The 20,080-nt window shown below is 33.1% G+C and overlaps 1 protein-coding gene across 1 annotated transcript in view; it reads left to right on the top strand.

Moving 5' to 3' along the window:
• LOC129976411 (uncharacterized) overlaps positions 1–4,437 on the top strand; it is a 43,448-nt gene extending 39,011 nt beyond the window's left edge. The window contains exon 4 of the mRNA XM_056089965.1: positions 4,254–4,437. Coding sequence (XP_055945940.1) covers positions 4,254–4,286 — 33 coding nt within the window. The 3' untranslated portion in view covers positions 4,287–4,437. The remainder of the gene's footprint in view (positions 1–4,253) is intronic.
• The last annotated feature ends 15,643 nt before the right edge of the window (positions 4,438–20,080 follow it).

Below are 20,080 nucleotides of genomic sequence, written 5' to 3'. Positions count from 1 at the left end.
TTTAGTTTTGTAATTAGGGTTATTCGATTTAAGATCAGTTTGATACCTCTTTTGTGAGAATATAAAAAAAATAAGATTAAAAAAGTGTATCGTCTTTTTTTAAAAGTTTAATTCCCAAAATGGGATTAAAAATAATTACTAAAATTATAAATAATAAATGCAGCTCTCTACAACCTATATAAAATAATTTGATTTGGAATTGAAGGATTTGATTAATTAATCAATATTTCAATTATTCAGGGTGAATTGGAACTAATTGGCAAAACTTAAAAAGCTTTTAGAATTCATTTTAATAAACATATTTTATGCAAGAAAATATAGATTACTATTTTGCATTATTGTTTACAAGTGTTTCTGCTCAAGATTACAGTAATTACTGGTACTGAGGACATGTAGTTTTAAACAGATTTCATTCACGATCTTGTAATTCAAATTTTGCTAAAGTTTTTTCAAGAAATGGCATTTGCAAAATGATGCATGATTATTCTGTTGGTGCTAACATACATGTTACTTTTGTTTTCATAATTGATTTTGTCATATCTTGTAAATACAGCTGACATTTGTATATTATTAAAGGACAACATAAAAAATAATGATGCAGTTGCATATTCTTATTGCAAGCCTTTCAAAATTATCTTCTTATCAATAGTATTATAGTATTCATATGGACCATAAGTCAATGCAATCACATCTTTTAATTGGCCTTATTTGAATCCAAAAACATATGTTTTCTGTTCTCTCATATAGGCATTTCTTAAATGTGCAGGATAAAAGTACTTTCTATGCACATTTGCTGTGGCAGTTCTCTGAACTGTCATGAATTATTTTTATATTTATCTTAGTAAAACTGGATGAATGTCATTTTATTTTTATTAGTGGATAAGTAGCATGGTTTTGGAACACTGTTTTGTTTTGTGTTGAATGACTTATCAACATTGTTACTTTTTAATAAAATTTGTAAATATATTTTTTTTCTATTGTCAGTATTTATAATCATTATTAAAAATTACATGTATGCTTTTATTGTTTGCAATGCTGGTTTCTATATTTTGGAAACATTTTCTTTAGTATTTATAACATTTCATGAATAATGATTTCCTGTTTTTATTATTTGTCCCACTGTTTAGAAAACAATTAATTCTTCTTAAACTATTATTCTAAACTGTAATACTCTGGTAAAGAGTTGGAGCAAAATATTAATAATATATATATCATGCTTTCAGTATTTAATCTATTAGCTCTGGAATTAAAATCTAAATACATGAGTTAGATCTGTTGCGTCTTTACTGATAAAAATTTAGAATTAAGTTTTATAATTGCCTTTTTATTATTATTATTTAATCTTTTCACACAAAATGTATGGTTCAGTTAGAAAATTTCAGTAAAGCTACTAAAAGCAACTAGGGTTTGAAAACGCCTCTGTAAATATTTTTCTTTCTATGCTCGGATTTTCATTTCTTTTATGTTAAAAGTTTTAATTTTCTAATCAGTAGATGTATTATGATACCAAATTTATTGATTTATGTATATTTATTGAAAATATTTTAAAACTTTTTAAAAATTTGCCATGTAATCTGTATAATAAGGAGTACATTTGAAACATGGTCTAAGAAATTTTTTCCTGGTCTTCTTAAATTTATTTTTTGTTAGCATTTTTATTTGTAACTTTTTTTTATGTAGCAGAATTTTTCATATGCATATATATTGGAAATAAATGATAAAAGCTTGACTATCGGCATATTTTTTGTGTTAAACGTCTGTAAAATAAAGTATTCCTCATTATTAAACTTCTTGCTCAAATAATTAATTGTTTTATATTTTGGTTTATTTATTATTACTTTAGCACTACTCTACAAACATATGTAGATATACTTGTTTCAAAAAAACAAACAACTTAATGTTTGACAACTTTGTTAAAATAGGAAAAAACAAATAATTATAGAAAGTATGTTAACTTATTTAAGAAGAGGTTGTTTTGCAAACAGACAATTTTTTTGCTTTTTTTTAAATGTGTATGTTTACAATGCATAAATAAAGTAGAGAAAACAGGCATATCTAATGCAATTATTTATAATATGTATTCAAAAAAAATATTTAACAAGATTGAATGTTTACTGTTCCTCCAGTATTTGTATGTAAATGTTATTTAACTATTATGTTATTAACTAACTGCAGCTATTCAATTTTATTTTATATTTTTATTCTGTATGATATGCTTATAAATTAATGTTTTTTTTTTATTATTATTATTAAGAGAAAGAAGTAAAAGGAACCTGTACAATGAAATTCATCCAATAAATAACTATTATATTTGGCTGAATATGTTAGTAGTGAACATGGAACCAAATAAATGTCACATATTTTGTATGTAAGCTTTATTGAGACTGTAAAAAAAATTTTGTATTCTGGTATGCATAATTTATGTTCCATGCACTTGCTCAGCTACATTTTATTGTACTTATCATTAAAAATGCTGAATGTTTGTGCTATATGTGGATAATATGTCTAACAGTTGAATGTATATATTTATATAGTCAGTGTTGAACTTGTGATACTTTTTTTAAAGCTGTAGAATAAAAATTCCTGTGAAGATTTTAGTGCTGTATTATTACACAATGGTTTGTACAGTTACACATACTAGTTTGGTAACCTGAGGTTGCTTGATATGAAAATATTTTCATGCCTAATGATATCAACGTAAAAAAAATAAATGTCAAATGTTTTTTTTTTTTTTTTTTTTCTTTTTTTCCCTACAGCCTATGCAGACTCCTTAAGTTGGCACCCACAAAATAGATATTTTTTACCAGTGCAGTGCAGAAAAAATCTCATTGTTACAGCATATCCATTGTATACACAAAAAAAGTAGAGCGTTAGATTCTGGTATTAATAGATTTAAAGTCAATAAAGCCATCTGAATCTGAAATTACTCATCCAATAATTTGTGTAGCCAAAAAGGTCTCTACGAAAAAGATGTGTATTGATTTTCGAGCATTAAATGTCGTTATGAAGGCGCCTGATTTTAAAGGACATGCAGGTATTGATTTTTATTGAGAGTAAAATGGGCTGAAATAGAAAACTCTTACCCGCATTTATTCCTCGTTATATACTGCACCAATGGAGAATGAAGTTTTAAGACTTGCAGGGGCGTCCAGTATTTTTCAGCGAGTACGCTCCTTTCAAATGAACCATGTACTCAAATCCCATTCTGAACATGCATAAGCTTACATGGATGACTGTAATTCTTTTTCGCCTAAAACCTTTGTAGAATATCTCGTCCATTTAAGGTTAATTTTGACAAACTGAGATTTGAGGCTTGATAAATGTACTTTTCCAACTAAGTAAAAATATTTGGGGCATGTAATAGGTGGGAGAAAACGTGAACCAAATGAAAAAAAGGTCTTGGCGAAATGAAGATAGCCAGACTCAATACAAACAAGGAGGTTAGAACAGTGCTAAATTTAATAGGTTTTTTATAGAACCTGTATACCAAATTATGCCGAGATTTCAGCTCTACTCTCCGATTTAACTAAAAAATGTACCCAATGCTATCTCTTGGGGACAATTGGAGCTAGTGTCTTTTGACAAACTCAACGAACTTTTATTTAAAACAACCGATTTAGCCACTCCTAATTCCAGTTATCTTTTCAAGCGCAGTCTCATGCATCAGATTATGGAGTAGGAAGTTGTAAAGGGAAAATGTTGATTGCTTTTTTTTTTTTTTTTTTTTTTTTAACTCCACTCGGAGCAATGTGTTTAATATTGAAAAAGAAGCATGTATTGTGTTTTTTGGGTTGAGAAATTTGATAAATAGATCAATGGCGAAATTATTTCAGATCATAATCCATTGAAATACTTATATTAAAATACACCAGGAAGTCCGAAATTAATTCGTTGAGTTCTGGCATTGCAATAATAGAATCATTCCATTACACATAAGCCAGAGGTGTCGATGCATTATCAAAATTAAATTAAAGAATTTGAATATTGTCGGAGAGTGTTTTTCTGGTGTGCTTATATGTAGCTGCTATATATGAACATTCAATTTTTTTTTTCTCAATAATGGATCATTGAATTTGCTTTGCCGTTTAATGAGCAATTTTTGAATGCTTTTTCCTTGAGGACAATACATTTCTTTATTCTGTTTTTCACTGTGTGCATAAATATCTCCTGTAATTAAGAAATTAAGCTTTTGTTTTATGTGTTTGATCTTGTTATATTATAATGTGAGGTAATTTATAATATTTTATTCTTAGGTGGAATATGTAAGGCACCGTTTTAATCTGTGATCCTTCTGTAAGTCCCCAAGCAAGCCGGAAAGAGGAGACTTCGGCAGGGAACCCCGAGGCATGGAAAGAAAGATGATCTGATATGTTTATATGTGGCTTTGTGTTGTGTCATATTAGCGAAACGCGCAAGTAAATAATCTTGGGACCAAAATGGTCTTTTCTTGCCTCTGAATTCACACAGTTACTGTTCGTCAACGGATTCCGAGACGACCACGTTTCGATGATTCCATCTCATTATGGAGTGAGACGCGGAACGATAAGCGCATTTCCGGTATTCACCTTTGACCTTGGATTTTCCCATTTAGATACATTTTAGTTCATTTTTTTTTCTCGGGTATATGTGTGTTGTGTTTTTTCTGACAGCATTTTATTTTGACTCAAAATTTCGTATTGATATGTGTAGCCAAAAGTGATAAAAAAGCTTTCAAGAATGGTAAAAAAAATTTTTTTTACATGGTATCATTAAATATTGTGACCAAGAAGCAGAAAACGGGGAATTAAAATATTCCTGAAAAAAATTTAATAACATATGAAAAGGAAACATTTTAATATAAAAAAAGATCATTATTATTTAAAAAAAATAGTTACCAAATTTTAAGAACAAATTTTTTATTTATTCTGCATAATTCAATGTTAATGTTCCTTATATTAAATAAAAATTGCTATGAAATACTTTACTGTGGATTAGTACCTTTTACCTTCTGTATCACTAATTATCTGTAATGTTTACATCTCATAAAACCGCGCGTCTTTATTGTTAAATGTAAACATCGCCGCCTTTCATCTTTCCTCTGACCCCTATTTTGTTGAATTAAACCCATCCTAACGCATGCGCAAAAGCGCGGAGGGTTTTACAATCCGTTGTCAAACAGTACAAGAATGTTATATGTAAAATAAATCTCCTTGCACCATTATAGTGCATATATAACGTAAAAAATCACAGTGCATTGAAGCTGTTTTTCGAATGTACATGTTGACTTGAGTAGAGTGCATGCAATTTTTATCACTAAATCATTTCGTAAAATGCATCACTAACTTGCGAAATGTAACGTTGCAATTATAATGTTTCCAATTTAGATGCATCTTGTTTCCTTGCAAAAACACGACACGTATTCTCTACTTCGGTTTTTAAATCTTGTGATTAATTGCAGAACAAATGCCCTAAAGCAAATCTGTCTTCAGAAATATTGGTGACCGGTATAAAGGCTAACATAACAGTATTCAGGACTCGGTAAATCTCGAAATATCTAGGGTGAAATAAAGAGATTGCCAATGAAAGTAAAAATCAGACAACCTTTGTTTTTTTTCAAAGCCCCCCACCAAAGAAAATATTTTTGCCCCGACGGGAGGATTTTCTAGTAATCAGACTTGATAGCCGCCTAGGGCTGCAAGCAGATTAAAAAATTTCATTTTCCTATTTACCAAATAAATAAATTTGTAAAAATTAAAAATTCTTTGAATGATAAAATGTTACCAAGTATAATTAGTCAAGTTCACTTATTCTTATAAGTGAACTAGAGTATCTGCTTCAGTATTGTGTGCACACATGGAAGTCAGATTGAAATCAAAGATTAATAAAAATAATTGCTTATTCACAAAGCTGGTAAAATAAAAATATTAATCTAAAGTAAATTAATAACATATTAAAAATATGAAAGTAAATTGACCTTCTGATTAAAAGAAGTGCCTCCTAATATGCCCAGGGCTACGAAATACCTAAATTTGTCTCGGAATGAATTCGAAAACCGTTTCGGTTTCGAAGTGTCAGCTACAAGTCGTTTGGCGACAAATTTCTTATGAATTTTTGAAACTAGAAAATCAAGATGGGGCTTGGAATAGCTGTGGAATATGAGATTGTCACGCCACAGGAAATTTAAAAAACGGAAAAATGCAAGGACATTCGAAAATTTTCATAAAAACCGGAAAAATACAGAGAATTTTAAGTTTAGTAGTTATTGTTTTTCCATCTAAAAAGTGCCGATTTCTAAAGAATGAAAGATCGTGGTCATAGCTTTCAGAAACGAAACAATAACCATTCGCGATTGTGTAATGCGGAAACTCGCCTCTTTTTTTACTTTCTCCCCCTTTTCTGTATCAGTCCAGTTTCGATTTGCGAGACAGTTACTCTCGCAAATCGAAACTTATCAATGAGATCCCGAATTGTAGTTAATGCGCGAGATTTTGTACCTGCATGAAAGAATACAATACATTTCTCTGGAGGGAAGGTTCAATCTACAAACCATTCAATAAAGCAAGTATGGTTAGTCTGTTATACTTGAGTGGTTTGTTTATTATTTGTGAAACTGTGAGCTTATTCAAAGCAGACTAGAGAATATTTTTTAAACTATGAGCTGTTCAAAATCCGTATCTAATACGAGCTGGACAGATTAAAAAAAATGGTTTCTGATTTTGCTTTGTTCGAGAAGTTCGGTAAATTCCATTTGTTGCATATTGCCCGCTTTGTAAAAAGATAATAAATCTGATATGGGAAAACAGGCACTAGTCATGGGAAAAGAGAAAAACATACAAGACTGCTTGCCAGTTCAAAAGAGTCATTATTGATATTGGGCTTAGTATCGAAAAGGAATACAGGAAAAGATGAGTTATCAAATCCGAAAACGTCAAGTTTAATGCTCGTCAACGTCAACAAGAAATCGATTTCGAACTTTTTAGTACAGGAACAGTCATTTAAAGCTGATTTTTTATGGGCATTAAAACTTGTTGCGTCACATTCGTCCTTCAATGCATTCAGTGATATATCGGAAATATTTTCACATACGTTCAATGAAAGTGAAAAAGCTAAAAAAAAATGTACGTTAGGCCATACAAATTTTTTTAAGGATTATCTCCATGAAATTGATGGCTGAAAAATGATGTCCGAATACAAGAACGGGCAGAAATGAATAAATAAATAAAAAGAAAGTCATCTTGCTTCGTAACGTTTTTTGTTCAGTAATCATTAAATGATTTGTGTCATGACAACAAAAATGTTTCATTTCATCTGAGTCCTTAATTTTAAGCGACCAACAATTGAAGAGCACGAGGGGTGAATACTTTAATGTAAATTTTGTCTTTCTAAATTTTAGGCAAAAAGCGAATTTTTTTTTTTTTTTTTTGAATATTAATATAAACTTTTTTTTAATATGCTATTATTTCGAATATGTTAAATTGTTGCTTCCTTTCCTTGCTTTTCCCACTCCCTAAAGCCATATTGCATTATGACTAGCACATAGGTGCTATTCACAAGTTTCCTCGTATCAATGAATATACATACAGGCATTTTTTTTTTTTTTTTTTTCTTTCCAGATTTGGTTTCAATCATGATAGAGACCGATATTTTGCCCATGATAACTAGGGGTTGCAATATCGGACCAAAATTTCAATACCGGTATTCGGTATTTTTTAGATTTTAATATCGGTATTAGAAATTTTAGAAAAAGAAAGGAAACAGAGGTGTTTCTTTGTTTTATTTGCCAGTTTTATTAGAGAGTGTAAATATCCCAAAAAATAATTTGTAACCTATAAATTATAACAATATATAAAGAATCGCAATAAAGTAAAGGAACATCTTATTTATTTAAATCACAAAAAAGTGTAAATATCACTATTCAGTCTATGGTACTATTACAAATTTTTGAAATGTGATCTTAAAAAACATAATGCATCCATTGTACTGTCATTAAGCCTGAAAAAGAATTTTGTGCAAAAATGACCAGCTGTTGAAAACACTCTTTCGGCATCTACGCTAGTTAGTGGTACTATTAGCAATGTGCGATATACTTTTTCCATTTACTTCTAAATCCCTCATCTTCAAATAAATCGATTTCTCGTCGGATGGTTTTGGATATAGCTGATTCCTGTATTGTATTTTGGTTTGTTGAAAGTTTTTTTTATTTATTTATCGCTAATTTCTAATTTTTGTTCAAGAGACAATTCCTTTTCACTATCGACATTAGTGTCATCATAATCTCATAACTGTACCTAATTCTTCTGAATGTGGATAGGTTTATGGGTAAAACATTTTACTATAAACTTGATCAGATTTGAATTGGTTAGTCTCCTTTCTTCGTTTTCATTTTCATTTTTAAAATCATTATAATTATGTAAATACCATAAGACATTTTCTATTTCGGTATGCCTTTCTTCTGTGCGATTTTTCGGTGTAATATATAATTTTTCAGATAGTGATGTGTGCTGTTCTTTCAGTGACTGCAACCTGAAATTTATTGTTGCATTAACTGTTAATTAATACTTCAATAGTTAGTTATATTGGAAGTAGAGCTGATATAGTTCTGGATATTAAGTCGAATTCACTATCTGAAAAATGAATTTACAGGTTTAAGTCGATTATTGCTTTTTAGATTGGATTTCTGTTTCAAAAATCGCTCCATCATTAGGAGTAAACTGTTCCAACGTATTTTAGAATCTAATATTACTATATATTCTGTTTTATTTTCAGTTAGTATATATTTTAGTAATATGTTCATTTTTTATAGGGAGACGTTTAAATATCTTAATAATTTTTCGAATTTTATAAATTATAGCACGCAATTCTTGATGGTTTAATATTTCATCCTCATTATCAATATCTTCTTCAATAATTACATTGTCATTATCTTCATTGTTAATATCACTCTCACTCTCTTGAAAGTTGGAATCCGAAGTTTCCATAACTGTTGCTCCATCAATCGTTATGGATAGAATATTTCTTCTTTCAAGGATAATCCATGTTTCGCTAATTTAGATTTAAACAATTAATTTAGCCATTCATTAGCTAATTGATTTCGCCCTTTAGGGAGACATAAAAACGAAAACTTATACTATTTTGCTATGTTGGCGATCCCTGAACGTATAGTGGAGACAATTTTAAAAATTTCTAGTAAATACCGAAAACACGGTATTTAAACTTGTGAATACCGGTATTGCAATTACTTATTACTCCCTAATAACGGAGATTGATTCTAAATGCAGCGATGCTGCTCCGCAGAAAGAAACTCGAAAGTTTAAACTTCCGAAAACAGAATTGAAAATTTTTTCTGATGATGTTAAGGCATTTATCAGGATTTTTGGAGCATTTGGATACAAATTTGCTTGCTGAAGACCAATTTCAGCATTTACTCTTAGCCATGGTTCCAAAATCGAAAACTGCCTGAGTAGCCGAGTGCTTACTGTTGACTGCCTTGTGTTTATCCGATCGCAGAGCAAATATTTTTAGTTCAGATATGGGTAAAAAAAAAAAAAAAAATTCCTCTTAAGACCATAAATAAAAGTTTATTTTATTACACTAATTCCCTCATGAAAAGAAGTAAAATTTAAAAAAATTAGTTCCACACAATTGCTGATATTACTTATTAATATTATACTAAGAAAATAAGAATATTGCGATAGTTCAGAGAAATAAAAAAGATCAGTACTGTAGTTTTACATAGTTAATAGAAGATCTTTCTTCTGCGACTCAGGCTAATATTTAACCCTATGCGCTCTGTCTCCCAATATCGCCCCGTTCGACGGAGGCCTAACTCGGGCGCTTTGGGGCGGTTAAATGAGTTTAAGGGTTGAAAGGGGCTTCTCGACTAGCGCTCATTTAACCGCCCCAAGGCGACTGAGTCAGGCCTCCGTCGAACGGGGCGATATCGAGCAGTCGGGACTCGTAGGACGGCACTTTTGGCCTTTATATCTTCTCTAAAATGCATTGGCACAAGTACACATAGAATGGACAAATTCTTGATCATCTCCTCAATACCATGCTGGATCTGCTTTTACCCTTAGTAATGCGTGGATTTCTCTTGACATGGACTCTATGAGATGTTGGTAAATGGTATGAGGAGAAAAAAAGATTGTATCAACGTACTGGTTTTCCAATTTCTTAAAATTTAATGGCGCAGCTGGTTTGGTATCGGTCGCACAAATTCACAGTTGTATTGGGATCTGTTGATTACGCGGGCGAACTAACAGACAGGCACAGTAAAGGTGTTCAAACAAGTTGTCGGCTTCCTTAGCCTGTTCGGTGTAATGAATGCTTCTTGATTAAGATTACCTGCAATTTTGACTCTTCTGTTGGACTGGCAAGTTTATGACGACCACAAGCCTGATGTTGAGATCCGGTTTTCTGCTTCGTAAACCACTCTCTGTAAGTATTAATAACTGCTGCTCTCGGACACTACAAATGTAGTCATTTGCTGATACAGCTTCCGATCCACTGAGTGCCCACAATTATTCCGCTTCAGATAAATGATTCAGAACTCGGATAAATTACTACATTCGTTTTTTAAAAAAAATTCACACTTGAATAAATTACTGCGTTTTTTTAAATTTTTATTTGTTTATTTATTTTGTCCATTTCATCTCACTTGTCTTGCATTCTCTTTTTTATATCTATAACGCCCTCTAGCGGCAACAGCGTGAAGTTATAGTCTGTGTATAAGCCCGTATCGTACTAATTTGACAACTCAATCTATTGTTCTTTCAGACGAAATATTACTCTAAATATCCTGAATGGCACATTTTAGTTCAACTTCGTTTGAATATCATATTTTTTAAGTTCAGTAATTTCATATTTTTTATCACTAATTTCTTTCCTCAAATCTTCGACAGGTTTTAAATTAGGAGGTCGAAACTTCTGTTTAACATGATGCAGCCAACGTTCTTGACAAATCTTTGAAGTGTTTTAAAATCGTTATTCTGTTGGGAAGTAAATGTACTTCCAACAGAAAAATTATGGCTGAAACGTTTTGCTTTAGAATGTCAAGTTAAATATATTTATATTTCCTTCAACAAAACATAAATTGCCGAGATCAGCAGTGCTCAGACACCTTCGCACACATGGTTTTCGCCGGCTACCATGCGGGACAATTTCATATAAAGTTTTAGTTAGCATCTACTGATTTATTCTTTTCTAAACCGTAATTTCACCATCTGATCCATTGATATTAAATTTAAACTCATCTAACAAAATATATATATATATATATATATATATCAGCTAGGCTTATTGACACGCTTCTTACAAAAGTGCCTTACTTACGTAATGCACTTTTTCAGTCGAAGACGTTTATAAAAGACTTCTTACTGGAAGCATGACTATTGCAAATTACTAATTTAATGGCATTTCTCACCATTTGAGGTATTATTTCTTAGCTGTAACCAGTCCCCAAGTTAACTACGGCTTGAATTGCAATTATTCGTGGATTATATTGAACTGTACTCATAATATTTATTACATGCAAATTACACTGACTTTCAAAAGTTAAAGTACAGCATGTTTTGTACACTTTACAAACAAGTCCAGATTCACACGGGAGAGTGATTTAGATAGTCAGATGACCTGGAATGAACAACGCACTAGATACAACTTTGTTGAAAGTCACAGTTACCCTGGGTGGTGGAAGAATAATTTGAATAAATATCTCTCTCTGTGGTCACACTGACCTGCATATATTCCATGGTGAAACTTTGAACGGTGTGAGATATCGAAACGAGTCGCCTGTCCATATGTCCTCCCTGGAAAATCAGCTGATATAGCAAATACGCCACAAGGGACATCATCTTCATTTAAATTGGTAGGCCTAGACAACATGTCTGCAAGGACATTGGACTTACCAAGCGTATACTCGATTTTGGGATAAAAAGATTGGATCTGTAGAACCCATCTTGCCAAACGACCTGATGGGGACTTGATGCTCATAAGCCATTTCAAAGGTTGGTTTGTCAGATGCTATTATAATTTCTTGAGTTTCGATATAACCTCGAAATTTCTCAAGAGCGCAAACTACTGCTAGTGCTTCTCTTATTGTAGTTGTGTAATTCTGTTCCTTGGGATAAGCAGACGACTGACATATTCAATAACATGCTCCTCTGGACCTTCTCCTTGGGTAAAGACGACTCCAAGAGCATAACTGCTTACATCTGTTCGGATACGAAATTGCATTGATCCATTTGGTTATTTTAACACTGGGGGTGTTATTAATCTTTTCTTCAAGGTTTCAAATGCTTCTTGTTATTCAGGACCCCAAATCCATTGTACATTCTTTATAGTAAGATTACTAAGAGGCCTTGCAATATTCGCTAAGTTTGGAACATATCTTCTAAACCATGAGCAAGTTTGCAAGAAGGACTTAACTTCTTTCACATTAGTTGGCACAGGAATTTTTTGAATAGCGGATACTTTCTCCTGATCAACTTCTATTCCATTTGAGGTTACCCAGTGACCTAAATATTTTACACAGTCACAAGCAAAATGGCATTTTTCTTTGTTAGCATGGAGTTTAAACAAAGAAAGTCTTTCAAAAACAGTTTGTAAATCACTTAGATGTTCATCAAAAGTCTCTGATAAAACAATAATGTCGTCTAAATAAGATAGAGCAAAAACATTCTTTAGGCCTGCTATAAATTTGTCAATCAGGCGTTGAAAATTTGTTGGTGCATTTCGTAGTCCAAACGGCATGCGCAAATATCTGTACGTTCCAGATGGGCAAATGAAAGCTGTTTTATCTTGGTCAGCTTCATGTTCTTTTATCTGAGGATATTCTGATTTGAGATCTATGGTTGACATATAGGCTGTTGACTTAGCTTCTGTGAGCAAATTGTCCATACAAGGTAGAGTATACGTGTCTGCAACAATAGTAACGTTAAGTTTGCGAAAGTCGACGCAAAGTCTCATGCTACCATTAGGTTTAGGCACCAATACAACAGGACTGGCATACGGGGATTCACATTCTTCAATTATGCCACTAGCCAAGAGGGTGTCCAATTCTTTTTTTAGCAATTCCTTTTTTGCAGGATTCATTCGGTAAGGTGGTTCTGCAACCGGTGGACTAATTCCAGTATTAATACGGTGTTCAATAAAGGATGTTGGTTCTCCCCGTGATTGTAGTAAGCTATTTAATTGATTACGTTGTTCTTTAATTAGATGCTTACCCTCTTCACTTCGAAGATTTATGATAGATGACGTTTTAGGGGCTTGAATAAAACTGGACGTTTCTGCAACCTTTTCTTTTGAGTCGGCAACTAAGCAATTTTCATTATTGGAAGGTACCTTGTAGAAAGAGTATTGAATCTGAGGTTTTTCACAGAAATGCCACCGGAACACCGAAAACAATTCCAGCAGACTGGAGAAAATCTTTACCTAAAAGAGTTCTGTTTCCCTTTGCTTCTGGTAAAACAATTAGTTCTGTTGGTATCACTTTGCCTTCGACCTCAAGGTTTACAATCGTAGTCAATGCAGCTACGTTACTCTGTGTTCCATCAGCGAGTGTCAAAGAAATGGTCTTGGGTTCAATTTTTTTCTTTTCTTTCTTTCTTTGTAGCAAATGGAATAACTTTTCTCCAGCAATAGAGTGAGATGCACCGGTATCAGCACATACAGCAGATTCCACACCACAAATTTTGAGGACAATTAAACTTTTAGGAGATGTCAGAGATTCAAATGTAAAGAAACTGATGTTGTTTACAGACGCTTTAACTTCTCCTTTAGATGCTGAGCAGGTAGGACATTTAGATTGTATATATCCTGGTGTTCCACATCCATAACATTGGATAGTTCTTCTTTCAGGGGTAGAGTTTGTCTTCTTTGAGAATACATTTCTTCCTGTCTTTTCTTACTTCTCTTCTCTTGATGTCGCAGTGGACTTAGATCTTCTCTCTGTTGTTGCGACATCACTTCTAAAATTTTGTTTGTTATTTGGAGTTGAGTGTTTTTTAGAACCTTGAGGGTTATTTTCATAGGAATCAAATTTCTCTGCTAATTCTAAAGGCTGATTCCATTCTGCCCATGAATCAATAAAATGTTCCTTAAGATCAGGTGGTGTTTTTTTCTTAATTTGGTCGCTAATAATTAGACTTTTAAACTGTTCGAAATCTTTAATGTTAAGCTCTGTGGTCCTGCCCTCAAAATATGATGCTAAGTACAAATCTCTCGAAGTTGTATCTGGGCTTTTCTTGTGAAAATAACTGTCTGAAACGATCCGCAGTTAATCTATATCGCTTAAGAAGTATTTCTTTAAATTTGCGGTAATCTTGCGAATCTTTCTCATCTTCTCTCGCAATAAGTTGTGCTATCTCAGTAGGCAATGAGTTTATCAAATAAGGAATCCATTCTGATTCTGGAATGCTTAAGAATTTTAGTTGACGTTCAAATATTATCAAATAGAATCCTATTTCATCTTCTTTTGGATTAAATCTCGGGACAACTTTTGTAATACCCATTCTAGGTTGGTTAGTTTCCTGAACTGCCTTCTTTTGAGAACTTTTTTGCATTTCAAGCTGAATCTTCAATTTTCCTAATTCAAAAACACGTTCCTTTTCGGCTTGTTTAACTTTGGCAGGTTTTTCCTCCTCTGGTTTCTTTTGTATAAAAGCAAGACGAGTTTTGCAGAAGTTAGCATCATATGATGCACTTTTAGTGATGAGGTCTTTGATATTTAAAAACGTCACATCGCTTGTCACTTCAATTCCGAGATCCATAGCTAGAACCTTTAGATCATGAATTGTGCTTTGAGCCAGGAAGGCCATGGTCTAAATGAATCAAAGTGGAACCAGAGAAGGAGTATAAATGAGTTCTTATCTTGAGGCACCAAATGTCTTTAAATTATTATAAGATTTCTTTTACGGGGCAGTCAATTGCAAAGTTATAATTGATAAGCAAAAATGTATATATTTACTCTATATTAACTCCTAATATAAAAATATATTTACATTTAACAACATTTTCATTTCATATTGCGAATCAATTGCAAGAAGGAAATGAGGCCAAACACTTTATAGAATCATGAATATGTATATATTACGGCCAAAGCCCGAAGTTCGGCCAGTTTGCGAATTGGCTGGCCAATTCGCGTTTTGCCAAAGTCCGAAGTACTTACAATTAATATTGTATATTCTACTTTGGCTGGCCATTTCGCGAAGTGGCTGGGAATCCTTGGCCAAAGCCTGATGTGATAATGATAGATGTAATTGCAATACCAAGAGCGGAGCAATTGTCTGTAAATGTAGGAAGAATCAACACTTATGCAATTCGAAATGCCATGAAAGTTGAACTTGTTGTATTAAATGATGCTTAACACTATCGTAATTGTTTTCATCATTTGAAATTAGTAAAATTCACTATTAAAACAAAATACTTAAAAATAAGTAAACTATACTCATTCTTGAGTACTTCATGTTGTTATAATAGCTCCGAATAAAATAGACTTAAATTTGAGAAATGCATATATTCACTTTTTTAATACGTACATGGATTCGAATATGAGTATATGTTTTTTTTCAAATCTGCTGAAATTATGCAAACCTAAATTTGCAAAAAGAAATCTCGACTGACATGGGTGGACCCAGATGGATTCGAACACAGACCGTTCGACCTGCAGCCCATTCAATATAACTCGATATAACTCAAGATATAACTCGAACAAGAACGGTGTATGCCAAGAAATGTTTTAAGGGTAATCGTAAGTCTTTTTCTGCCCCATAGACCTAATGCTAAATTTTCCAGATTATATTCTCTTTCGAAATATCGATTCATAAAATACGAACTTCTTTACAAGGAAAAAAAAAAACAATATTAAGAGTGAATTAAAATAAATATAAAGACATTTATGTAAAAAATATAAATAAGGACATGTTGTAAGTGAAATTCGACAGATGGCGCCAACAAAGAAATGTCTTTAAATAATATTAACAACAAAACTATTTTTCCTTCATATTTGCTATTTACCTTTGCGATATTCGATTACCGAATTATTCGATTGCGATATTCGATTACCGAATTATTCGATTGCGATATTCGATTACCGAATTATTCGATTACGATATTCGATAAGCGATATTTCGGGAGACAATGGGATCTAAGACATCTAGACATTCGGTAAGACATCTAGGATCTTTAACATTAGATCTTTGGAGCAGAAAAAGACCAAGGATCATCCTTAAAGGTAATTGACAAACTGAGTACTCAATTTGCCTTTGTATTCATATACGATACGCAGCGCATTTGCTCAAGATATAATTCGCATTTTGAAGGGCGCAAATCAAATCTTCACGCTATCACGTTGTTGCAGCATATACTTTCATTGAATAATTTCTATTATGGCTTTAATATGAGAACAGAATAACACGAGATTATATTTTTATATATTATAAGCTTATTTTTAACCCAGAGGTGTCACTTATATTTGAATTCGTTTCTAAAACAATTGTACTTAAAAAAAAAAAAAAACCAGTACACAGAAGTACTCATTTTTAAATACTTCATTTTTAACAGTGTGTAAAACAATCTGCTCTTGATTTCTTTCTTCCTACTTTGGCCGATCGTCCCAAGCCACTTCACGAATTGGCCGGCCAAAGCCGTGACCTCCGAGAGACGAGGTCTGCTGGCTCTACCAGTCGCTCCTGTATGAGTCATCACTGCTAGTCGATCGAGAATGCGATTAACAATCGTCACTCTGCACGCTTTCTGCGCGAAGTGAACGACGGCTGACGTTTATAAGTCTTCATTTTTTTTCTATTTTTCTATTTATTTCTTTATCAAAGATGGTGTTATATTGAAATGGATGATATGCAAAAGCACGTTTAGGATACAAATTATTGAAGGTAAGTGTATTTCTTTTATAATCCTCAATATAAACTTAAAGTGTTATTGAATCTGTTACTGTTAAGCCTATTTGTTTATCACTTCCGTTTTAACAACAAATTATAATTACGATTTAGTTTTTCAATATTATTTGTTCTCTCAATGATGTAGCGTTGATTAAGAATGAACTTAATGAAAAAAGAATAAATAGCTGTAATCTATTTATACAAATTCTCTATTTCTTTATGTCAAAAATCGAATCGATTTTTAGACTATCATTTGTTTATCTATGATAATCCTGTCAGGGTTCTTACTTATTCGATTCTTATTCATAATTTTGGTATAAAAATTCTGTTTAAATAAGCTCTTTATTAAATTTTCTCATCAATTAATCTCAAGCGCTTATCTTTTATTTACTATTTAATTATGCAGCGGCCAAACCGGCGATAAATGACTGTCTGTTTCGCCAACTGGCGATAAGCATCAATCATACCTACGGAGATGAACTTAGCTCTCCAACGAAAACCAATGACTCACTTCCTGCTTCGCCGGCTTGCTCCGAACTTCTGCCTCGTGCTGGTCGATGGAATTACGGCCAATGTATCATGTTCTATATTTGTTAATTTAATTTGTAATTAAAATTTATTTTTGTTATCTACATGGCTGGCAGTTTTCATTGAGTAAAAATGTTTTAATACTTTAATTTAAAGTAAATTTGGCAATGCGTGTTAATCCTCGCACCAAACTGGTGACCCGGTACTTTCGTTTTTACTCTTCTAAAATTTGCGAAGTCCAGCCTCAAAATTTCTAAAATACGCTCAAATCAAATTTTGGTGATTGAGCTCTTCAATTATTTTTCGTACATACCAACCATTATGGATAATTTTGGATTATTGAGCCGAGAAGTAATGCATCAAGGACCAGGTATGTGTTCGAATTTCTTTTCATTTCTCTGTGATTGGTCAATATTTCATTTCCCCATTATTTTGGCAAAGAAATCGTATTATTTATGTTCAGTATTATTTTTCGTGTTATTTTTTGTATTCGAAGTATTAATTTCTTATTACTTTCGTTTTGGCTACCATGTTTACTATTATGATTCTTAACTACTAAATTTTTTTAAAAACACGTGTATTTAAATAATCATAACTTTTTCTGATACTCGTAATTATTGTAAAAATTATCAGTTTTCTACATCGAGTAACCAAAAATGCTTAATACTGAAAACGAAACTGTCAATGCTGACGCTCCGACAGAGTCGCAGGTGTCCCATCTTTCGGTGAAAATACCGCCACTGTGGAGGAACAATATAAAATTGTGGTTCATCCAAGTGGAAAGCAGTTTCGCTCTAGCAAAAATAACTAATGACCTTACAAAATACAATCATTTGATTGCAACTATTGATCCGGAAACTTTATCAGCGGTTGCTGATATTTTACTCGCACCCCCCGACACCAACAAATATGATGCGTTAAAGACTCGACTTATAGCCGAATTTTCTGCTTCGGAAAATGAACAGATTCGTCGACTGCTTTCTGAACTACATTTAGGCGCCGATAAACCATCGCAGTTACTCCGAAAGATGCGCGAACTCGGTGGTGGCACAGGCATAAAAGACGATTTTCTCAAAACTTTATAGCTGCAAAGACTACCGTCAGAAATGCAGGCAATTTTATCAATAAGTTCTGAACCCCTGGACAATTTGGCCAACATGGCCGACAAAATTGCAGAGGTCCGTATTTCCTCAACAGATAGTGTCTTTGCCGTCAGCCGAGGCGTGGAAAGTAATGCCATGCGGAAAGCTTCCACTCTGGATGAGTTTACTGCACTCCGAAGCGAAATCGCCGCTTTAAGTAAGCAGGTACAACGGCTTTCCCGCGGCAGAAGCAGAGGCCCTTTCCATCGGAAAAACAAACAGCGCAGTTTTTCGCGTGGGCGTTCCGGTGATCGTGGGAGAAAATTCTGTTATTATCATGCGCGTTTCGGAGAAAAGGCACTGAAGTGTGTATCGTCGTGTTCGTACTCAACTAACGCGGATCCAGAAAACTCGCAATAGCGGCTGTCGATCAACCTACATCGGCGGCAGCCGCGCAATCGTATCGTTTGCATGTTTTTGATAAGAGATCACATTTCAAATTTTTGATCGATTCTGGCTCTGATGTTTCGTGCATACCGCTCAACAAAAACCAAAAAAATCTAAATCCTGATTCTCTGCAACTTTTTGCAGCTAACAACTCCAAAATTTATACTTATGGATCTAAATTATTAAATGTGGACTTAGGTCTCAGGCGGAATTTCCCATGGAAATTTTTAATTGCTAATGTGCCTGTTCCAATAATAGGGGCGGATTTTTTACAAACATTTGACCTATTAATAAATATCAAAGGGCGCAAACTTATTGATAATGTAACTAAATTTACCCAGTCCGGAATAATTTCAAAATCAACAAATTATGCATCTCTAAAACTTATTTCTGGTGAATCAATATACCATAAAATTTTGGAAGAATTCCCAGAATTAACAAAATTAACATTTGGTTTAAAACCTGTTAAACATAATACGGTGCATTTTATTGAAACAACCGGTCCGCCTTTCCATAGTAAACCTAGAAGGCTAAATCCAGAAATCTATGACGCCGTCAAAAAGGAGTTTCAGTTCATGATGGACCAAGGCATATGCCGACCATCAAAATCACCTTGGTCATTTCCCCTTCATGTCGTCACCAAAAGCTCAGGCAGTCCAAAGTCCTGTGGGTGACTATAGGAGATTGAATGCCTGTACTGTACCGGACCGTTATCCCATACCCCATATCCAGGATTTTTCCAATGCGCTCCACGGAAAGAATATTTTTTCGAAACTTGATATAGTCCGCGCTTATTTTCACATACCAGTGCATCCGGGTCATATACAAAAAACCGCAGTTTGTACACCATTTGGACTGTTTGAATTCCCATTCTTAAATTTTGGTCTATGTGGGGCAGCACAAACTTTTCAACGATTCATGAATGAAATTCTGGGGGATATTAAATTTTGCTATGTCTATTTGGATGATATTTTAATATTTAGTTCCAGTCAAGAAGAGCATAAAGCTCATTTACGAATCGTACTGGAGAGATTAAATACATATGGACTAAGCATAAATGTTTCAAAATGCATATTTGGCGTCTCAGAAATTCCTTTCTTAGGTCATTTAATTACTAGTTCGGGAACTAAACCTTTACCCCATAAAGTT

Source organism: Argiope bruennichi, chromosome 7 (assembly GCF_947563725.1).
Source record: "Argiope bruennichi chromosome 7, qqArgBrue1.1, whole genome shotgun sequence".
Taxonomy (NCBI): domain Eukaryota; kingdom Metazoa; phylum Arthropoda; class Arachnida; order Araneae; family Araneidae; genus Argiope; species Argiope bruennichi.
The sequence above is the reverse complement of the archived record's forward strand: the minus strand, read 5'-3'. Positions and strand labels throughout refer to the sequence as shown.